General features: G+C 51.3%; 6 protein-coding genes across 6 annotated transcripts; 4 read left to right on the forward strand and 2 right to left on the reverse strand.

Moving 5' to 3' along the window:
* The first annotated feature begins 38 nt into the window (after positions 1-38).
* HETIRDRAFT_440860 (LON domain serine protease S16) lies at positions 39-3,750 on the forward strand. The gene is made up of 13 exons (XM_009550144.1): positions 39-683; positions 768-1,147; positions 1,241-1,665; positions 1,745-1,951; positions 2,025-2,121; positions 2,188-2,305; positions 2,374-2,603; positions 2,685-2,897; positions 2,956-3,132; positions 3,195-3,260; positions 3,321-3,368; positions 3,424-3,676; positions 3,734-3,750. The coding sequence occupies exons 1-12, from the start codon at positions 74-76 to the stop codon at positions 3,631-3,633; spliced, it is 2,781 nt and encodes a 926-aa protein (XP_009548439.1). The 5' UTR covers positions 39-73; the 3' UTR covers positions 3,634-3,676; positions 3,734-3,750.
* Positions 3,751-4,670: 920 nt separating this feature from the next.
* On the forward strand, positions 4,671-5,419 carry HETIRDRAFT_440862 (uncharacterized protein). The gene has a single exon (XM_009550145.1). It carries the CDS (start codon positions 4,786-4,788, stop codon positions 5,005-5,007), a length of 222 nt encoding a protein of 73 aa, XP_009548440.1. The 5' UTR covers positions 4,671-4,785; the 3' UTR covers positions 5,008-5,419.
* Positions 4,671-8,619, reverse strand: HETIRDRAFT_477546 (uncharacterized protein; the record flags this gene model as incomplete). Its single annotated transcript, XM_009550146.1, has 5 exons — positions 4,671-5,638; positions 5,696-6,253; positions 6,312-7,829; positions 7,905-8,227; positions 8,283-8,619. 5 exons carry the CDS (start codon positions 8,617-8,619, stop codon positions 5,033-5,035), a joined length of 3,342 nt encoding a protein of 1,113 aa, XP_009548441.1. The 3' UTR covers positions 4,671-5,032.
* Positions 8,620-8,937: 318 nt separating this feature from the next.
* Positions 8,938-10,703, reverse strand: MDH2 (NAD-dependent malate dehydrogenase). Its single transcript, XM_009550147.1, has 10 exons — positions 10,582-10,703; positions 10,473-10,528; positions 10,232-10,399; positions 10,162-10,169; positions 10,081-10,096; positions 9,877-10,025; positions 9,692-9,815; positions 9,322-9,639; positions 9,159-9,260; positions 8,938-9,104 (listed from the first exon to the last, which is right to left on the reverse strand). Exons 1-10 carry the CDS (start codon positions 10,610-10,612, stop codon positions 9,072-9,074), a joined length of 1,005 nt encoding a protein of 334 aa, XP_009548442.1. The 5' UTR covers positions 10,613-10,703; the 3' UTR covers positions 8,938-9,071.
* A 309-nt stretch (positions 10,704-11,012) lies between these two features.
* cpm113 (cytochrome P450 monooxygenase 113) lies at positions 11,013-13,908 on the forward strand (the record flags this gene model as incomplete). Its single annotated transcript, XM_009550148.1, has 7 exons — positions 11,013-11,101; positions 11,160-11,277; positions 11,335-11,844; positions 11,907-11,957; positions 12,020-12,128; positions 12,189-13,476; positions 13,539-13,908. 7 exons carry the CDS (start codon positions 11,013-11,015, stop codon positions 13,906-13,908), a joined length of 2,535 nt encoding a protein of 844 aa, XP_009548443.1.
* An 803-nt stretch (positions 13,909-14,711) lies between these two features.
* On the forward strand, positions 14,712-21,705 carry HETIRDRAFT_419551 (uncharacterized protein; the record flags this gene model as incomplete). The annotated part of the gene is made up of 18 exons (XM_009550149.1): positions 14,712-14,771; positions 14,824-14,907; positions 14,957-15,183; positions 15,233-15,281; positions 15,334-15,393; positions 15,446-15,601; positions 15,652-16,362; positions 16,416-17,471; positions 17,522-19,234; positions 19,287-19,518; positions 19,572-19,855; positions 19,908-20,335; positions 20,391-20,479; positions 20,533-20,664; positions 20,723-20,888; positions 20,937-21,093; positions 21,150-21,378; positions 21,437-21,705. The coding sequence occupies 18 exons, from the start codon at positions 14,712-14,714 to the stop codon at positions 21,703-21,705; spliced, it is 6,102 nt and encodes a 2,033-aa protein (XP_009548444.1).
* Between the last annotated feature and the right edge of the window lie 650 nt (positions 21,706-22,355).

Here is a 22,355-nt window from a genome sequence, read left to right on the forward strand (position 1 = left end):
GGGGCGGGCGTTCGACGTGCCGGTAAAGTGCCCCTGTCTCCACACTCAACTACCGTCGAGCAGAACACACACAATGTCGTCGCCGTCGACAACGTTCTCTAGACTGCACATCATCCCACTTCCTCACCCGCTCGTCCTGCTTCCGTCGGCCAGGGTCACATTCCCCATCTCCTTCACCGTCGCTGAAGCACTCTTCACGCTCATAGACAACGCTGACACCCACCCCACTCTCGCTGCCATCCCCGTCACCGCGTTTGGCTCTCCCAACAAGTCCACAGCGCCTCTGAATCAATGGGGCGTGTCTGCGCGCATCATTCGCCTTGCCCACCCGGCATCAACGCGGTCCACGTCCCAGCCCCACTTGCTCACGCTGCATGGCCTGGCGCGGGTGCGTCTTATGGCGCCGGCGGACACCGCTTTGTTCACGCGGCAGGACCCACTGCCCATGCTCGAAGTGGAACAGTTTGCGCTCGATGACTTGCCGACCCCTGAGGCCTTTGCGTCCTTCCGCTCGGCCTCGCTGCGCCTCCTCGAACGCCTGGCTCACGACACACAGCAGCCACGAAGGCGTGAGCAGTGGAAGAAGACGGCTGAGATGGTTGAGGACCTTCCTGAGCAACGGGCGGGACTGATGGCCGATGCCCTAGTTGCTGCCGTGAACGCGGAACACAAGGATAAGCTTGGTGAGTCTTGCAACTTCGTTCTATGTGCCTCTTTGTTTGTGATACTGTTTGACAAGTTATATCCTAACCCCCACTGTCTTACAGAGTTCCTGTCCGCTGCGGACGTGAACGACCGCCTTAAGTGCGCGACCACCATCTTCATCAAACAAGCCTCTATCTCCGAAGTGTCTACCAAGATCGCATCTGCCGTCGACGAGTCTCTTTCTAAGCAGCAAAAGGAGCTATTCCTTCGGCAGCAGCTTGCAGCCATCCAGGCGGAACTCAACAGCCTTCATGCCGGGCAGGATTCCCCTGCGTCCGAGCTTGACCAGGACGCCGAGGGCGAGGACGAGCTGGCGGAGGTCAAACGCAAGATATCAGCTATGGAGGTCGGATCGGAGGAAAGGCGCGTCGGTGTGGGCGAGTGGAGGCGTTTGAAGCGGATACCGCAGCAGAGCGCGGAGTACGGGGTCGTAAGGAACTACGTGCGTTCATGCGTTCCTCTCTTAACGGATTGCACTCGAATATATGAATTCTCTCCCCTCATACTTACCCTTTTCACTACTCAAACAATTTAGCTCGACTGGCTCACGTCCCTCCCTTGGTCATACACCGAAGCTCCTTCCCCATCCCCTACCGGTGATGCACCTATAGTACAACCTCCCATCCGGAGCCGAGCCTTCCTGGCGAATGCGCAGCGCCAGCTCGACGCGGATCACTTCGGACTCGACCGCGTCAAGCGGCGGCTCATCGAGTACCTCGCCGTCGTGCGGCTGCGCGAGATGCAGGCCGCTGAGGAGGAGGCCTCCGAACGCGCGCGCGAGGCAGAGGTAGAAGCGCAGGCGCGGCTCGCCATCGAGGCGAGCAAGACGCCTGAGCAACTGAAGGCCGAGGCGGCGGCCAAGGCGCTCGTGAGGTATGACCCCGACGTGAACGCCAAGCTGACCCTGAAGCCTGTCGTGCGACGGCGCGTCAGGAGGGGTATCAAGGGACCCATACTGTTGTATGTCTATTTTCTCGCCACACTTTTGGTTGTGCGAAAACTGATTCCTGTACGCTCCCTCGAACTTGGACTTGGACAGGTTTGTTGGGCCTCCAGGCACGGGCAAGACCTCGCTCGGACAGTCGATCGCTAAGGCGCTCGATCGGCCGTTCCAGCGAATCGCACTCGGTGGTGTCCGCGACGAGGGCGAGATTCGAGGGCACAGACGCACATACGTCGCGAGCGGACCCGGGCTCATCGTCCAAGCACTCCGCAAGGCTGGGCGCGCGGATCCGGTTCTGCTACTGTGCGTCTTGTTCCTCTGTTTTTCGAATTCCGTCGCGTGTGGAGGCTAACGACCCGATTTCTGTACTTCACAGGGACGAGATTGATAAAGTTGCACATTCAAATTTCCAGGGCGACCCCGCGGCGGCGTTGCTAGAGGTATTGGATCCTGAGCAAAATCACGCGTTCAATGTGCGTAGCAGCGTCCTGCCACTGGCTAAATACCCATCGATTCATAATGCTTAATGTGAGCCATAGGACCATTACATGAATGTGCCGATCGACTTGAGCCGTATTCTTTTCATCTGTACCGCCAACTCCCTCGACACTATGGCCGCTCCTCTTCTGGACCGGTGCGAGATTATCCAGTTGTCTGGTCAGTAATCTCCACAGGCCTTTATCTTTGCTCACATGCCGCTCTTGTTGATCTATTTTCATGGATAGGTTATACATACGACGAGAAGCTGAGCATCGCGCGGCGCTTCCTCCTCCCAAAGCAGCTCAAAGTGAACGGCCTCTCACCGGAGAATCTGACGCTCACGGAGCCTGCCCTATTGTACATTGTGACGCATTACACACGCGAGGCCGGTGTGCGCAGTCTTGAGCGTGCTATCGGAAGCGTCGTCCGGTTCAAGGCCGTCGAGTGGGCTGAGCACATCGACACGGAGAGTCTGGTGCCAGTACCGGCGCTTCCTGCCCCACAGTCCTCGCCCTCGCCCTCGCCCTCCGAGACGACGGTCATTCCTACAAGTAAGATGGGGGGCTACCGCAATGTGGTGGAGGTGCACGAGCTAGAAACCATTCTCGGTATTGCGCGATGGGACGGGGATGAGCAGGAAAGGGAGCTAAGACGGGGTGTCGTGTACGGGCTCGTCGTTACAGGCATGGGCGAGGGTGAGATCATGCCTGTCGAGACCATTGCGGTGCCCGGGAGTGGAAAGTTGTTGTTGACCGGCTCCTTGGGCGCGGTATGTTGATTCCCAATCCGTCTCCTTGTTGGTATCGATATCCTGACTTGTCTGGTAGGTCATCAAGGAGAGCGGTGAAATCGCGCTGAGTTGGGTCAAGACTCACGCATACGAGCTCGGTATCACGAACTCGCGGACGCAGGACCCACTCAAAGTGCCCAATGTGATCGACGTGCACCTACATCTCCCGGCAGGCGCTCAGAAGAAAGATGGGCCCAGCGCGGGCATCGCGATGGTGCGTGTTCTCAGTCGTCGTGCTTTATGAGCACTGACTGAGTAGGCACACGTGGACTGCAGACCTGCGCGTTTGTGTCGTTGCTGACGGGCGCCTGCGTGCCTCCTCATATTGCTATGACTGGCGAGGTAAGCAATCGAAGCCGCATCACGCATTTCTCGTCGCTGACAATACTCGGACGGCGACAGATCACCCTCCGCGGACGTGTTACGCCAGTAGGCGGTATCAAGGAGAAGGTGTGCAGGTTTTACGTGATCTCGCCGTTCTTACTCATACTCGTTCCTCTCTTAGGTTCTCGGTGCACATCGTGCACAGATCACGAAAGTGATCTTACCGTGGGCGAATCGCAAGGATGTAAAGCTCGACGTGCCGGATGAGGTGCGAAACAGCATGGAGTTTGTGTTTGTCCACACAGTGCAGGAGGCACTTGAGGCAGCATTTGGCCAGGGAACAATAAGGTGGCAGAGTAGGATGAATACCATTGTTGAGGGTCAGCTGTAGGTTCATAGAGAGTGGATGTTGCTGGGTGCTGATGAGAGGACTTGTAAGTAAGTATATACATATTAGATAGATTGACTGTAGGCTAAGTATAGCACATAAGGAATGTTTTGGGAATTCTAGTGACATCAGAATAGAAAGTATTTTCAGGTATCAGCCAATTGAACATTTAGTCATGCTTTAACATCCATACAACAGACAACACTATCTAAACACTCATTAGCTCAAGGTTCAATTTTATATACAAAGAACTTCACATTGATTATCATCAGAAAAACAGTAAAATTTATTCCAAATACACAAAAAATACAAGTAGATATAATCCAATCCATTTGCTGATCCCAGTGCCCATCCAATGATGGTCATCATAGATAAACAGCAAAAGGAAAGAAAAATGATCCCTCGACAACATAAGCCTATAGTGCAGCGGCGGAGTCATCGTGCCATCGAGTTGCAAGCAGAGCTCGATGGACAAGGGCGGCAAAAATAAGAAAACCAATGTAGCGGGCGGTGCCCGCGTTATAGTGGTTATACTATAAAGAACAGATACTACACTTGATCTAAGCCAAAAGGCCAGAGTGGTAAGGAATAAAGATGTCCTCCAGTCATATTTAAGGCAGCGGAGGGCCGCACAGGCCATGAAGATTATTTCACAGGGCGGGGAGGACACAATGCGCGAGCAGTGGCATCTGCCTAAATTGGACCGTGGGAGGGTTCTCGTCGGATATCGCCAGTACATCCGCCCTCCATGCCCGCGATCATGTAGGCGGCGCGCCATGCTGTGGGTCCCTCGTCGTTTGGCTCGGGGAGCACGCGAAGGCGCCGATCTCGCAATTTCTTAGATCTATACGCACCGTCGTTCTTGGACCGTGCACGTTATAGCTCACTGTTTCGTCATTTGTCTTGTATCAAACAGGGCTCACTCGATGCAAATCAATGGTGCTGATAAGTTGAATCCGTTCATGACTTTCTTCCCCAGAGGCAAACTAGAAGATGTCTCGGGACCTTAGTGAGCCAAAGGCGAGCGATGTTGAATCTTTCGATCGAGCGCAAAAAGACATATGCAAAACTAAACACAATATCATACAACAGCTGACTGATGCATTCATAGCGACTTGAGACAACTAACGATGCCTTCCTGCCAAGTGGGCGGCGATGACGAGGAGTGGAACAATGGATGAGTGCATAGTGGGGGGGAGGCTTGTAGGTATGGAAAAAGTAGGGTCGACCGGACATAAGTGGTTGTGCCTGGAGGGAGTTATCGACAGAAAGACAGCAACATCGAATGAGCAAAAAAATAAAACAAGGACAGCGCAGCAAACAAGAATAAGATCAAGAGCAAATATGAGTCTACATGGCATACCCTCCTCACGCTGACAGAAAGCTTGACTCAAGTCGCACTCTACGCAATGACAGGAGATCTCCGCTTTTGCGGCTCAGTGTTCTCCTTTTCATCCCGCTTGCTGATGACGGGGCTTACCACGCTGCGGTTATGAGTCGTATTGGGCCTGGCTGTTCGTGAGATCTCTGCCGGCGCGGCCGATGAGGCTCGTCGGAGGTTGCTCACCATGGGAGTTGAAGACGTGGAGGAATGGGCAGCGATGCTAGAGCGGGGAACTGAAGTCGGTGGTGACCGAGAGTGTGAGGGTGTTGGCGTAGCTGCGGACATACGAGGTTTAACGGGAGGAGGGCCAATCGAGCCGTTGGCACGTAAAGGTTTCGCTGTGGAAGGTGTACCGATGAGGCCCGTGCTGGTGGATGGGGTGCTACTTGCTGATCCGTTGGTGCGAACACTCTTTCCTAGGGTCGTCGGTCGTGTCGAGGAGGGTGGTTCTGACAGTCGCCCAACCTTGACTACGTCTTTGCTCCCATCGGACAAGCGCGACGATGGCCGGGAGTTTATGGATGGTGTGGTAAAAGCCGACGACGATTCTCGTCGGTGAGTCGTGGCCTTACTGGGTGCGGGTGTAGTGCCTGCAGTGCCTTTCACGCCCATGCGCCTCTTTAACTGAAGAACATCATTACATGGGTCTCGTGCACCGAACAGATATTGAAGTACACTTACTAGCTCGAGCTCCTGCTGCTTTGAGTCCAATGCTATAGTCAGACCTTGTACGTCATCACGGAGATGATCCCTCTGTTTTTCCATCTGAACGAGGCTGACCTCCTTGTCGGCGCTCTCTGTCTTGAGTGTATGAACCTGTTTATGGAGTCGTTCAATATCTTGCTCCAATGCAGCAACGCGGTCTTTCATCGTGCTCGCCGCCACATCCGCCTCGGCTTTAGCCTTGATCGCTGCCTCCAATTGTGTGCGCGCGCCGCCTTCAAGTGCGGAGAGGTCGATGACCGCCCGCCGCTGCTCGTCCAATGCGCGCGCGTGCTCACGCTTGGCTGTCGACAACGCTTCGCGAACGTCTTCGACCTCGTCCTCGCGAGCGACCACCTTATGAGCAAGTTCCTCGACGTCAGCGTCACGTTGTTGAACGCGCTGTTCAAGACGCGCGGCATTATCAAGAGCATACTTGAGCTCTTGCTCCAGTGAGTTTACACGGCCCTCTCGCTCTCGGAGAGACTGAGTCAACTGATCAGAGTGTTCCTGCTCGGAACGGAGCTCCTCCTCCAGCTAGAAGTAGAGACAATGTTGAAAGGGAATGCGCGTCAGATACAAGCGTGAGGCATACCTGGTCTCTTTGCCTATCGAGCTCATCCTTTGCAGCCAAGGCCTCATTGATTTCGTTCTCCATCTGTAGCCTCTTGTTCTCGCTGTTAGACCAGTCCGTCTCCATGGACTCGAGTTTGCCTTCAAGAGAAACAAGCTCGTTCTGAAGGATCGCTTTCTCCCGCTTCAACTCCTCCATCCGCTCGCCAGTCACCTCCGTATTCTTCCACTGTGCCTCCAACTCGGCCGTCAACACAGAGACTTCTTGTTCCTTCGCTAGTAGAGCTCCCCGAGTCTTGTCCAGCTCGCTTTCTAATGCCTCTCGCGTTCTCTGCGCCTCGTCCGCAGCGGTGATCAGACGACTGCGCTCCTCGTCCCACTCAAGGCTGACTTGATGACGCCGCTCCTGTTCATGTTCCTGGACCATCACAGCGCTCTCTAGGTCTTCCTCAGCAGAAGAAAGCATCATTTCCTCCATCTGCTCTTTAGCATTTCGAATACCCTCCTTCAATAAGGTCTCCCCCACATCTCGTTGAGATAGCTCATCCTTGAGCTTAGCCAACAAAAGCTCTTGCTCGCGCAGTAGCTCCTCCTTATGCTCCCTCTCCGCCCTCCATCCCTCTCCTCTCTTCACAATCTCACCGTTCTCCCGCTCCAGATCTGAGATCCGTCTATGAAGTTGTGTTAGAGCCTCGCCGCTCGCTTCGTCCATGATACTCCTCTCGAAGCTCTCTTGTCGGCTGTTCTCCACCTCCTCTTCCAGATGGCGACACATTCGCTCGAGCTCCTGGACTTTCTTCTTCCATCCTCGCAATAAACTCTTCCGCTTGTCAGCATCCTTCTCTATTACCTCGAGCCGTAAGTTGAGCGTGTTCACGAGCTCATCGCGTGCACCAAGGTCAAGCTCGTACTGCGCGCACATCTCTTGCTGAAGGGCCAACTGCGTACGAAGAGAAAAGATCTCGTCTTCCTCACGAGACACTTTCCGTGCATGCATCCCCTTGGGAGGGGTAGGGGGAATGACCGCACCCGGTGTGTAATATGTCGTGGCATTAGCACGGAATGGATCTGGTTCGGCGCGTTCTGCAGGTGCGGAATAAACGACGAATGAAGAGGTTGATATATCGTTGATATCCGACTCCGGGGCCTTTGCCGTACGCTTAGGATTGAAGAAAGTGTCGCTCATGGAGCGGTTGCGACTCGGCGATCGAGCGATCTCCGTTGCTGCATCTAATGGTATCTTATCTGCAGGGACTGTAGGCAGGGCTGAAAAAACCTTCTGACCAAAGCTAAAGGAGTAACTGCGATCGTGAATCGGCAACCTTTCGATTGGCAAGACAATCGTTGGCTCCTCCGAATTGGGAGCAATGATTTGTGGGGTCACGGTGGGTTCCTCTTCGTCGTCGTCTATAATTTCAACCGCGGAGTCGAGAAGGGTTGTCCCAGGAACGGGGGCTATGAAGGGTACGTCAAGCTCAGGCGAGAGATCAAAGATGTTGGACAAGTCCAGAGGAATAGGTGCCATCACGACATTGATGGGCTTCGTGGCATCTGCAGGCTTCGGAGGCAATATCGGGGTAGATGTTTCGTGGGGATGGGAGAACATATCCTGTACGGATGCACGAGGGCGGTTGCGCGCGCGAGATATCTCGGACTTGGAGGCCCCGCCGGCATTCTGTAGACGTTCAATCAACGGGGGCTCCTCAGCCTCGCTGGCAGCGGATACATCGGGGCTGATAACCTTGTAGGCGTCGCGCGAGAAGAAACGCACACTTTGACCTGTCCCGGGTGTGTTACGGTCCCTAAGAATGGAGCGGATTGAGCTAAATTTCGAGTCGACAGGGCTCTCGGGTAGCCTTATACTATCCAAGGATGGTCGAGACGTATCATAGAAAGCGTGAGTTGCAGAGTCTGGAGAGCGGAGAGATGTTTCAGAGCCTGTCGTAGAAATTGAGCAGCTGAACTACAATCGACTTGGCAACTAGCATCATACCGTTTGTAGGAAGAGTAAGATGAGCCTTCACCTTCTTTAGTGGTAATGGTAGTTTGAGTGGGGGAGGAGAAGGCATTGCACCCTCCATCAGATCGATCTTGCCTTTAGACATGCGCTTGAACATTCCACGGCGGCCGTTCAGAGAAGGCGAACCGGGTGGACTAGGAATAGGAAACGGGACTTCCGTGGGTTCTTCCTGATCCTGCACTTCATGAAATACAGAGAGATTGGGATGTTGTTTGAGGACGCTAGACATGACATCCAGAGTCTGCAATGGTTCAGTATCATATTGCTCATTGCCCGAGCGCTTAAGTGCATTGCTTAGTTTTGACCACATCGCACAAGATGGAAGACGATGGAAGATACTGTGGTTTCGGGTATAATGAGGTGAGGAGACCTCGAAGGTCAAGGTAGGGGCGTTAGCTAGATGGCTTGCCGGTCGCTGTAGGCTGGATGCTGGTCGACTTGTCTGACAGGTCGATGCTGGTTCGGTTTCTTGGGTGTGACTGTGACATCACGCGCGACGCGCCTGTCACGTGGACGCGATGCGCGTCGTGGGAATTGATCGATCTCAAGTCTATCGCAGCTAGGCAGCTAGCCTTTTCCTCGAGCTATAGCCGCTAGCCCATCGCTCGAAGATGAGATATCAGATCATCTATCCAGTCATAACAAGCTTGATTGTATCCTCTTGTAACAGAACAACGAGAATCTGACACTTCTGTTTCTATAACCGTACACACTCGCGTTCAACTTCAACTTCAGCCTCAGGCCTCCGACCCTCATCCGCGATCAGAGCTTCGGCGAGGTAATAAAGGACACACCCTTAAGCAGAAAATCAATTGGCAATGACCGATATGAGAGTATGCGATTATTTACCTTGTCGATGTTTGTCGCCAGCTCAGGCACGGCAGCTTTTACGAGACTTTGCTCAAAGTCGGTCAGCTTGCCGAGAGGAAGGATCTTTGCAACACCCTCGGGCTATAGGATAGAAATTGTATTATTCCAGAGGATGCATGCAGTCGGCTAGATTGCAACTCACCCCTATCTCGATGTTGGACGAAAAGTAGTCCAAGTCCTGGCCGATCTCCTTCTTCACCGCATCACCACCGGCCTTGTCCGCCGACAAGTGTACGTAGCTGGGAGCGACAATACCCTTCTCACCATTCAGCGCTTTCAGGACCTTCGTGGCAAACTCAGCACCGGCATAAGCCATGGAAAGAGTCGCAGACCCAGCGCCATCCTTCGCCTTGACGACCTCATCACCGCCGAACTGGACACGCTTTGTCAATGCTTCCAGGTCACTCGAAGACAAGGAGGAGGGTAGAGGGTGGGAGGATTGCGAGAGTATCGGAACGATCTGCCAACCAGACTATGAGCGTTGGGAAACCAAGATTCACGAAAAGGCGCACCGTGACACCGCTGTGGCCGCCAACGACTGGAACGACTACCGAGGGCGCTTTGCCAAGGTCGCCAAGAATCTCAGCTACGAAAGTCGAGGCACGGACGACGTCCAATGTCGTGACACCGAATAGCCTAGCATAACGTCGCGGGGTTAATTTCTGCCCAAGAGCTCAAAAACGGGTATTTGGCATGCCTCTTGGGATCGAAAACGCCGTGCTTCTTGAAAACCTCGGCAACAATGGGCACAGTCGAGTTGACAGGGTTCGAGATCACAAGGACGAAAGCCTTAGGAGCAGCCGTTGCGATGCCAGTTGCCAAGTCACGGACGATGCCAGCGTTGATCTAGCATGATCTTCAGCAGCGAATTCCTAGGTAAATTGATGCGAGAACGACGCACCTTGAAGAGATCGTCCCTGATACGCAGTGATAAAACACTTAACGTTCAATCCATAGACGATTCTATCTGAGGTTACGCTACCTTGTCATCTGAAAAAGGACGAATGGTTCATTAGCCCATTTCTCGCCCAAGGCATGTCTGGCAAGCTTACACCGGGCTTGCGGGGGACACCAGCGGGGATGACTACGATGTCAGCGCCCGTCAAAGTCTTCTTGAGACCGTCATTGGGAGGCAGGTAACCCTCGACTTTGGCTGGGGTAGAGATATGGGACAAGTCGGCGGCAACACCGGGGGTATTGACAATATCGTACAAAGCGAGCTAATCGCCGTAAAAAAACCCGCACTCGATCAGTCATGGTACTCGCACACAAGGCTTCATCGTTTGCGCCCACCTCGGTGACCAAGGGATTTGACTTGAGCAAGAGGGCCAAGGGCTGGCCGATTCCACCTGATCATCAGATCAGTCAATGATCTTACCGCTTAAGTAGAGAATCAAATGACCTGCGGCACCGAGAACAACAGCTTTGGGCATTTCGGGACGAGAGATGGGTGAAGGGACGAAGGAGATAAGCTTAGGCTCGAAAGACACTGTCCCTCGTTATATACTCACGGCGGGATCCGGTTGAGACGGTGCTCATCTTGGCTTGTCTGGGGTAATTGAAGTCACGACATTGAGCATCACGTGGCTCCGCCTGAAATCGCAAAAAAAACGTATTTGAAATTTAGACCACTTCCTCCTGCTAAGTGCTAACTGGCGCTAACTCTACGGGTGCTTGGCGTGTGCAACAACGCGTTGTCTGCAACAACCCCTTCATTGCCAGTTTCTAGGCTTGAGCATGTTACACACGTCTCAACGGCTCGGTTTTTGTCGTAGCGGTCGGTCGACACGATGTGGTTCTGCGCTCGTGTGTGCACATGTCATTCGACGGAAGATGCATCAAGCTGCTCTAGCTGCCGTGCCGGCTCTCCCATCCCACCTCCCTCCAGAGCCTGCAACCTCCGGTCGATCCCTGTATACACGGTATGATTTTCATGCAATTCAATATGCATGTGATTTCATGACAGGATGTTTATCACAGGAGACGGCGCCGCGTGCCAGCCTCATCCATAGCAGTGCGGAACGGAGAGGGTTCGATCAAGGCTTTGAGTGAACTTGACCGTCGAGTGGACGCCTTGTTGAGCATAACCGCTGTGGAGGTGAGTTTCCGTGCCATCCATTCCATCTCCGTTGGGCCTGAATTACCGGAACCCTAGTCCCCTCCAGCGAGCTCCCCACTGACCTCGCTCTCCCCTGAAGAATTCTCAGAAACCGAATTATTGGCGTTCTATGAAAACGTATTAGCGCAACCCACAGCCCAGCCTCCTCCACAAGAAGTAGCTCAAACCCTTCAGGCGTACCAGAAAGAAAGAGACCGTGTCCTAGTCAACAGCATCGCCAATCGAATTATTGGGACATCTGACATTGACTTCATCGCCTCAGACTCTTCCTTCTCGTCCCTGTCGAATATATTGCAGCAACGTCAGCCCAAGAATGAAACCGACGACTCATTGCTTTCTCAGCCATCGACACCAGTATCACCACTCCCTATTCATCAACAAATATTGCTCCGAGTGGAGCAATTGCAACGCTTCATCCCAAAGACCGCGCCGATTCCGAAGTCTCTCAAACCTGTGGTTGCAACTGCAGTTCTTCATGAATCTAGGACATCTGCTTTGATACCTCTACTCTCAGACGAGGAATGGAAATCATTGGTTCGCATTTGTGTACGAGGATATTCCTACCATATACTTGTCACGTCAATTAAATTATCATTCAACCCACGCAGTTACAATCTAATGATACACATTCAGCCGAGACTGTGCTGACTCTAATGAAAGTACGTGCAGAATCAAATCGTTTCCAACATTTCATATTGACTAACCTTCCTGGTGTACCCAGCGATCAGGTCTGGTGCCACCAGAAGAGGCCATCAATGATGTCTTGAATGTGTATGCCACCAGAGGCGATATTATGGAAACAGAGAGATGCATGCGAACATTTCTTACCGGTAGGTTGAGCTAGGATTTCTTTATTCGTCGAACACGAACCGACATTCTATATCATTCAGAACGGCCGACCGATCGCCAACGGCATCTTCACATCAAATCTCACCAAAATTCTGTGCCTACAGAAACCATACCTACGAGTGCCCTCAATCTTCTGCATCACTACGAATCGCAATCCCTACCTGCTCCGATGACGGCCTATACCCGTGTCATCACTGCCCTCTTCTCTGTCCCCTCCTCCATCGCACACGCCCAAGCTTCCGATCTTTTCACTCACATGCGCTACGTAGCCCATCCAGAGCCTGACACATTGCTCTACACGCTTATCATTCGTGCTTGCGCATCTTCGCCTTACAACAAATCTGAGCCGGAACGCGCTCTGGATCTTTTCACCGAGATGACCGTCGACCGGGGTTTGCTGCCGACAGCAGGCACATATTCTGCTGTGATATTGGCGTGTGCCAGATCTGGCTCAAAAGAGTATATCAACGAGGCTTTCAGGCTGGCAAAGGAGATGCTCGACGCGCACCGGGATGCCTGGGGACACTCCGCATTTCATCCAGATGGCAGGACCTGTGCTGCGTTGCTGGAGGGCGCAAAGCGGATCGGTGATCTATCACGCGTGCGGTGGATCCTGGCGGAGATGGCGAAAAGTGTTCAAGACGAAAACGATGATGCAGAGGCTTCCATGGATGCAGAGATCAACGAAGAAATCATGATGCATGTGTTTCATGCATATGCAGCTTACAGGCCGCCGTTTAAGCGATCTATTGCCCCTCTTGTTGAGAAAACTGATGCCTCCTCTCAACCCCCATCCTCCTCCGGATCCCCTTCCTCTGATATTCATCCCGGATCAAGTTCGGCAGAAGAGCCATTTCTTGTTGAAGTCTCTCCCGGGTTCGGCTTCAAGCATTTGCCCCCTCAAAGCAGACTCGAAGTCATCAGAGAAGCCGAGATCCTTTTTGCGCGCATCGTCGAAGACACCTCTCCTGCGTCCTCCGGAGAGATCTTGCACTCACCATTCTCTAAGGTTCGCTTGACCCCTCGTCTGCTCAATTCCTATCTTTCAGTACACTATGCCCATGGATCGCTTGAAGCTAGTCAACTTTTGTTCCATACATTGTTCTCGAAGCTCGAAGTCGGCCGGAACGCGCACTCTTATGTCGACGTTCTAGAGAGGTGTTCCATTGCTCGTCGAGGACGTGATCGGGAAGTTGCGCTTTCCTTTGCTGACAGCATATGGAAAGAGTGGTCCGAAGTTGAAAACGTCCGTCGGCTACCCAACGGACGACCAGTCAGCGCACGCATGATTGAACGCGCCAATGCAGCCATGATTCGAGTCCTGACTCTGTATGTTCCGCCTTCTAATAAAATTTCTTGCTCAAATAACTCACATACAATTTTGTCTCCAGCTCAAACGAACTCGATCGCGCGATGGCACACCTCCGCGCTTTCGTTTCGCAATATCCTCCAAACGTCATCCGCAAACCACCCACACTCCCAGCCATGCGGTCAACTCGTACGGCTCTGACTGGTCTACGCCCCCTTGTTCGTGTGAACTCAGTACTCGAGGTTCCGGACGACACTATCCCTCCTCTGATCAGCTTCTCAGACCTGGAGATACTTCACCATCGGCTTCTTGCCACCGGCAAACAAGAGGCACTGGGGTATATCAAGTGGGTATGTAAAGCGTATGAAGGTGCGTTAAGAGCACGGCGTGACGCTACGATGCACGCAGTTCCGAGTGATCAAGGTGATCAGACTCTACCAGTCGACCTGTGACAGAATGACTATAGACCACAGGTGCGATGGATATGGAAAGCGGTACAGCATACATATTGGTCCATACTATAGGGCACGTTCACCTGAACGGGCCACCACTTCACGTAGTCCTCAGCCATCTTTGACAAATCGATATTCACTTAGCCGCCAGCGAGGTTTTTCACAGCTGTATTATCCCATATATTGCTTAATTCGGTATTCAAACAGGACCAATTTGGTTGGTACCAGGTGATACTGTTCAAGTAGGTTCAAGCATGAATGGACACAACATGAAAAAATGCTTATAACACGGCCCTGCGGGCACTGCTTGGTCCCTGCAGATGTTGCACGTAAAGGTGACGGGGTGAATTACACTGTAACTATTCACATAGGCTATACACACAAATTAGCATTATCATTCTGGTACACTACAAAATGCTAGGGAAGACGCCGACATAATCCGTGCCGAGTCCATGTTACATCCCCCTTCATAGTTTGAACCTACCAATCGAAATTGTGGGATGAGTGATGGATGGAACCCTCTTTTTGACATGTTGCGCGACATAGACGATAGTGAGTAAAGGTGCGCTTGGATGTGGGTAGGGGCTGAAGCGCTGACCGGTCACCGGCCAATGTCAACAGGCAATTTGTTGGGGTTCTCCCCAAGTTATTCCCAAGAGAGGTCGGAAAACCTTGCAACGTGGATGGTCTCGGTGCGTAAATGACGTCGTAAAGACTGCTCACGTGCCCTCAGCCCGGGACCACATACGGCGCGGCGCGGCGTGCTCAGCCTCACTGTCCGTCGCTAGCAGCAAAACCCTCCAATGAACATGGATGTTCCTGAATTGGTTCAGTTCTCTCTCGAGACGAGCTCGCTAAACGAGGTATATAACTGACCATTCTTGTTGCTGATCCCTTTGACATATCATCTTGCAGTCCAATCTCTCTGGCGAGGACGGGGAAGTTTACATGTTCCAATGGTTGTCATCGGTGGAGCATTTCCTGAAGTCTGCCTCTCAGGTGAGAAAAATGTCTATGCATCATCTCTATTCTGCTCATCAAACTCTAGGAAGATCTGAAGTCCGTTCAGCGGAGCCTGGAGGATACCCTGATCAAAATCATATCACACGGAGATCCTTATCCACCCCCCGGACGGCCTCTACGCAGTCTGGTTTCGAAATGTCTATCAATCTTGTATGCACGCGGCGACTCGAAGACGATATTTGATACTATTCTTGCTCTCATGAAGGTTGTTGGTGATTTCAAAGTTCCTGCAGAGAGAGATGTACACAAGACGTTCGTCGTTGTCCCTTGTATCGTTCACTAATTGGCTAACTCAAGACAGTGCTTCATTGTATTGCATCGGCGAACTGATGGCTGCATTTGGTGCCCAGGTATCCTTGACTATTTTGGCCGCCACGTTCATCCTGCTCACCCTCTTTTGAGATTATGTCTTTCATGACAGAGGTTGCGGCTCTTTGCCTCAAAGTATATAAATCTTCGTCTGTAAGTACTGGATTATGTTCCCTTGCTCTCGAACTCTAATGGAGCAGACCAGTCTGTTACCCTCCGGTTCCATGCTGTCATTGCCTTGGAAAAATCCCTCACAGCGTCTCGGCGAGCCGCTACCGATGCCGTAGTTCGCGATATAATCAGACAGATGAAATCTGGCCTCAATGACAAGTCGCTGCCCATCCGGCGCGCGGCCTCTGCTGTGCGGTGCTTTTTGCTTGGGCTCGAATGATCATTGACAGGGTTTTCCAGGTCCTTACAGTCCTATATCCTCTAAACAATGACTGGACAGCAGCTGAGATAGAGTCCACTGTCAACCTATGTGTCCGTAGTCTTGAGAGTGCTGATCAGGTCACTCGTCACTCTCTGGCGCATCTGGTTGCAACGGTGCTTGCTTCAAGTCAGGCCGAAGTCGCTTTGGTGGCCCCAGATTCTTCGAAGACCGGCAAGAAAGATAAGAATGATGACGATGATGACCAAACACCGCCCATTGCTCCCATAGGAGGTATCAAGACGTTACTTACCATCCCGGATATGCTTCTGCAGCTGTCGACACATTTCAACAAGCCTCATTCATCTCACAAGACGCGTGTTGGTATATTCGACTTCTACGCTGCCTTACTTGCGTTGCTCGGCACAAATTTCGTAGAAAGTAACTATGCCATCGTCGTCCACCACTTCATTAATGAAATCATCATGAATGGACGGAATTTGACAACCCGTTACGAGGTTCTTCTCGTTCGGCGGCTCATTGGTATTCTCTTGCGAGACCTCATCGGAGTGCGGTTGCTCAGCGAGCAGGCGCAAATCGAGGCTATTCAAGAACTTTCTAGTACCTTTTTGAAACGTTGGCCAGCATTGATGCCAGGTCATAAAGCACCCACTTCCCATGTTTTAGCTATCTCTCTTAGAGAAGTCGCTGGTCTTCTCCAACAACTAGGCAACGCGCCTCCACCAGTGCAGGTAAGCTTCAAAACTAAGCTCTCTGTATCTATTCCTGATTCGTCTCTTATCAGGCAGCACTTGCAGAGCCATTGGTTACTCTGCTAGCTCATCCTAGCCATACGGTGCGCGTACATGCTAGTTGGACTTTACGCATATTCTGCTATTCCTCTCCTTTGCGACTGCCGAAGATCTTGATCAACGTTATGGACCTCCTGCAGCGCGACATCTCTCTCATGACATCCCCGTCAGCGCCAGCCGATCTCTACTCTCGTGCTTTAGGTCATGCATATGGTCTCGCCGCGCTTGTTGCGGTGATCCCTGAGAAGCCGTTGTATGTATCCTACGACATCAGCGCGAAGATTCTAGACATGGCCATACAGCTTTTGAAACGAGCTGGAGATCATGACGTCAGGGTTGCCAGTGTAGAAGTCGAAATAGCCTGGACGTGTATTGCTTCGCTGATGACCTTGGGGCCCAATTTTGTCCGTGCATATCTTCCACAGCTCCTTGTCCTCTGGAGAAACGCCCTTCCAAAGCCAACGAGTAAGGATACGGCGAGTGGACTCGGGCGGTTGGCTTCTGAGTGGGCTTTTCTTCTGCATGTCCGAGAAAGTGCACTGGGGGCTATTCTGTGCTTTCTGCGGCATAATTGTCCTGCACTTCTCACTCTTGATGTTGCACGCCGCATTGCGACAATGCTCACCAACGCTTTTGTCTTCACTAATGCGTTCGCATCCCAGCATATAGAAGACCAGTCGGGCTCCAACATCGAGCCTTTTTCTAATGGCCCATCCTTACGATCTCGAGAAGCGCTTCTGAGAAGAAGAGTGTTTCAGTGTTTCTCCGCTCTGGGTGTCATCAATGCCTCTGAGAACACTCAGACTGCACTATTGCAATCCATCATCTCTCTGGTCGCCAGCCCTGATGGCTATTTAGGTTCCTCTGTTCAGGCTGCAATCGCTTCCTCGTCCGGGTCTTTCACGTCTTTGTGGCAAACATATGACGGCTACGCATATGGTGTCACCTCTATTCAGGCAGAAGAAGAATCGTCTGGATCTGTGATGGAGTCGTCCTCATCCAAGGATCGCTTGAACCGCGACTCTATCGAGTCGGCAATAGACGAATTGGTGCGTGATTACGTTCAACGCTCGGGATATATTTTGACTTCCATACACAGCTAAGCAAGCCTATCGTCAAATCTTGTGAACACGACTCCCTGTCAATATCACAGTCTCACCAACTCAAGACGATGCCTTTGTGGCCCGAACTCCCTCCTGCAGCAACCGGAGCAGTAGATGCTGGCCTCAGCCTATTTTCCGAACTCCTTCCCTTGCAAGATTCTACCTTGGTCACTCGTACAATCACTCAACTTATTGAAGCCACGCGATCGCCAAAGTTCGACAGAAATATTGGCCGTAAGGCGGCAGCCTTGCTCAATGCCAGCATGGCAATTCTACTCGCTCTACGTCAGGCCATGGGATCGAGTTCACGGCAGGTCCGGGATATATTCGGCTCAGCTCAAGTGACAGCTCCAATATCTGTATTTCTTAAGGCATGTCTCACAATCTATAGAACTCGCAACGAGCGTGAACACTCAAATTTCTTTTACCAGGACACCTTGATTGACAGCGATCCTTCCCTCCGATTTGTCAGCAGCGAAGCTGTTGGTTGTCTAGCTGGCCTTTCCGATAATGTTTTCCTAGCTAGTCAGATGAAGATTCTGGTCGATCAAGTGGTCAACAATCGGGATCCTCAAGGAAGAGCCGGATGTGCATTGGCTTTGGGATCGATCTACAATCATGTCGGTAGCCTGGTTGCAGGGCCTCTGCTCAAGACCACCATCAATATTCTGATGTCACTGAGTAAGGACGCTCATCCTCTCGTGCACTTCTGGGCTCTCCATTCCCTTTCTCGGGTAATCAACGCTGCCAGTCTTGCTTATGCCCCATACGTTCCGGGGACGCTTGGGATGCTTTTCAAGGTGTACATGTTGGAATCTCATGAACTGGAAGGAGGAACGGTGGCTAACGCCAACATCAGTGGCGATTTACCCGCGTATCAAGTTGCCTGTCAGATGGTTGACGCTGTGATCACTATACTTGGCCCAGATATTCAAGAATCGCCTCGAACTCGGGCCTTAATATGGAATCTAGTCCAACAGTATATGGGCGAAGACGACGACGGCATCCGTGTTGAAGCGATCAAATGTATTCAGCACTTCCTTATGTTTGCTCCAGAATCTGTCGACGTCCCAGAGCTCATTAACCAGTTTCGCACTCACTTGAACTCATCCCGCAGACCGCTCAAGCTTGCGTCCATTCATGCATTGTACCAACTCGTCCAGAAAGATGCATTGCTCATTTCAAAGGTCGGGGGTGATCGTTTAGTGGAAGATCTCTTCGCAATGCTAGACGGTGATCCCTCGATCGACGGAGTTCGCCAAGTAATCTCTAGCTGGCTTCAGCAAACCGTGGTGCATAATCCATCAGCATGGATTGACTTATGTCAGAAGATCATGTCTAGGACCAATGCAACGCAGCAAGCAAATGAAGATATTCTCAAAGGGGGGGCTTCATTCGATGATGAGGGGGAGTCGCTGAGTACTGGCATGTCTCAGGGAACGACCACGGTTGGGCAAGGCCGACTGACCTCGCGATGGAGGACGCAGCTCTTTGCTTTGCAATGTCTGCACGATATATGTACGATCGTTGCTCGCTCAGGTCGCAAAGAACATCTTGATATTGCCTTATCTCGGCGTTTAGGCATTCCAGTCGCAGGACTTTTAGTATCTCGTATCCCTGATTTAATCAAGATGGCGTTTACTGCTTCTACAGCCTATGTCACAGAGATTCGGTTAGATGGATTGGTTGTATTGCGCGACGTCATTCAGGTGAATCCCTCCCGATTGCCTTCCTTAATTCTTTCTTAACATTGTTTGCTAGATATTTTCCAAAACCCCAGACCCTGATTATGAAGACGCATTTCTCTTGGAGCAACATCAGGCCCCTATTACTGCGGCGCTAACACCGGCCTTTACGGCTGATTCAACTCCGGAAATCCTAGCGTCCGCAATCGGCGCCTGCGCCATCTTCGTTGGGTGTGGAATTGTCAAGGATGTGACGAGAATGGGCCGTATTTTAAAGCTGCTCAATTCAGCCCTAGAACAATGCAAAGGTGGATGCCTCGCTTATCAACTGTCTAGCTCTATTGCTCAAATGCATCGATAGGTTCAGGGATGTTATCTCTAGGTGAAGCAGGAGAGGGTAGCCCGAACGCATCTGCTATGTTGCGAATCGCGACCCTTTCTGCTTGGGCTGAGCTGGCATCTGCGAGCATGGCGCAGCCATACCTCAAGGAGGTAGTCAAACCTTATCACCCCGTCTTGGCATCCCTCTGGGTTGCAGCCTTGCGAGACTATGCCAGCATCCGAGCCGGTTCGGAACTCATGCAAGATTCATCTGCTCCTTTAGATACTGCATATGCCAATCTTGGCAAAGACATTCTTCTGCCTGTGTGTATAAACATTTTGGCTCACAATTTCTGCTTATATCTTTTCCCCCTAGTATTATATAGAATCTTGGCCGGTCATCCTTCACGCGATTGCAACAGCCATGGAGGTCCATGATCCATACGTTCGTGCTGCGATGGACGGCGTGGACAACTTGGTCGCTGTCAAGCCAAGCGATGACGCTGAAGATCATAAGGACCCGACTGTCTTCTTCTTTGTCGTCTTCGGTCTGGTATATGAAGCACTCTCTACATCTTCCGAATCAATCGCAACGGCCAACAGCCACTTACCCTTCATCGCTTTGAAAACGTTGAAAAGCCTCGTTCGCAGGGAATACTCTGGAAATGCCTTGATGGAGCGGACGATCTTCGACGAACTCTTGAGCCTCTGGTATCGCATGGCAATGACCGAGCCTGCAATCGTCCAAATTCATCTGATAGAGACCATAGTGGTTTTTTCGCAACATAACGTGGACAGCTCTATGTACGTTTTCATTCTAGTATTTCATGTTGAAAGATGTTGACATATAAAGTCGAAGAACATCTCCTTCGCCCGCAGTGCACTGCCTCAAACTGTGTGCATATATTTTGAAAAATGCGCTCCCCGGTGCCCAAAACGCGGTCAAATGTCAGGGTCATTTCCCTTGCCTCATTTGAAAAAACAACTCATCTACGATATAGACAGCAACTCGAGTATCGTCGATCGGACAAACCTCATCAGAACTGCTTTCGAAGCGTTATTATCGATTGGCTACACCCTAGGCAACGATACATATGAGGAAGTCAGAGCTGTTGCCGTTTCATTGTATAGCGGTGAGTGGCCTTGATAATTTGATCATTTCAGTATTCAAGATGCAAAACTGCGCGACAGAACTATTGAAAGATGAAAGTTCCGACGTTGATTTTGTTGGGCCAACACTTCCGTCTCTGAAGTCTCTTCTCACTGTTTCCTCGAAGAATTCAGTCCCAACGGAGATGTCCTCTCAGTTAGTTCACGGTCTTTTGTCTGCATGTATGCTTCACATAGACGAGATGAAGTGAGTAATTCTCAACAATCAGTTCGTGAGCAACACTAATAAGAGCAGAGGACGATCAGGTCTTATATCGGACAATAAAATCAAGAATAACTTTTTGGCCGCAGTCCTTGTTCTGACGGTTATACCATCAACAATCAAAGTTGGACGTGGGGTCGTTTCACGCTGCTGTTTCTTAATTTCGGAACAGCTGGCAGAAGGACGCGAGGTTTGTCCACAAATAAACAGTGTCTTGCCTTTCACCCGCCGATGATTGCTCCGTAGATGGCACTTACTGCTGCCCACTGTGCGAAGACCTTGATCCTCGCTTCTGGGTCTGGCAGTGTTATCTTGCACCAATGCGCAAAGTTACTACTTCCAGGCATGGTAGAATATGTTGCCAAGGTGCCTGGGTTGGCTACGGACGAACCTGCGATGCGGAAGCAATCTCCCATTATGGAAGAGGTCTTCAAAGCATTCAATGTCCTATTCCTTAATGTCGCGGAAGAAGCACGTATGTCTATGAACTGCTTACCCTGAGAGTGCGATCGAAATTTACAGACATATCTTAGGTGTTCGAGTACTTGGAATTCTTCTACCGACCATGACTCTGCTTCTCGAACCAAGTGAATCGTCACCATCTTCCCTTCACTCACAAGCCTTGGCTCAGGTACTTTCTTTTGCTTCTACGTCGCCGGCCGCTTTCAAGGAGGCCACAAGCAAGCTAGACCAGATAATGCGTGAGCGGCTGGAGGGGTCAGTTAGACAAGCGTTGGGTGTAAAGAGTGCAGCAAACGCCCAGCATGCTGCTAAACCCCAAATCTCGCTCCGATCATTTTGACAGAGTATGTCGCATGACCTAATTCTTGTCTTAAGGGATTTTTTTTCGAGCTTTTTTCGTTGTCTAGTAGTCCCAAATGTATCAAATGAGCATTCGAAAATATTGTTGGGCACTGGGTATCGAATAAATAATATTACATGACCCGCGTCGGAGCTACCGCTCCGCCCAGTCAGAACACGATTTACAGATCGAATTCTCCTTTTTCTTCCTCTCACGAATCATTAAACCTCCGAGCTTCACTACCCTATTCCACCACTGACCTTCTATGCCCTAGCGGGCCCATGGAATACCGCCTTCGGTCTGCCGAGAGGCCGGGCTGACCATGCCCTTCATGCCTCGTGCTGTCGGCCGTCTCCGAAGATAGGACCCAGTTACATCAGCTGAGAGGGACAAGGGGTACTATCACTTGGAAAGTGCTGACTGTGTCAGCAGCACCTTGCTTCTGTCAAATGTTTCACTCTTCAATAATAGTAGTGCTTATGATTGTACAACTGCAATCTTACACCAAAGCTTCTAATGTGTGAATATGACATCTTTCTATAATCTATAATAGAAAGGGTTGTATCCTGTGCAACATAAGTGATTCAATTGAATGAGCTCACAACTAAACCACCACTTTCCATCATCCTCTTTGCAACATCATAACAAAA

This window comes from Heterobasidion irregulare (assembly GCF_000320585.1).
Source record: "Heterobasidion irregulare TC 32-1 unplaced genomic scaffold scaffold_07, whole genome shotgun sequence".
Taxonomy (NCBI): domain Eukaryota; kingdom Fungi; phylum Basidiomycota; class Agaricomycetes; order Russulales; family Bondarzewiaceae; genus Heterobasidion; species Heterobasidion irregulare.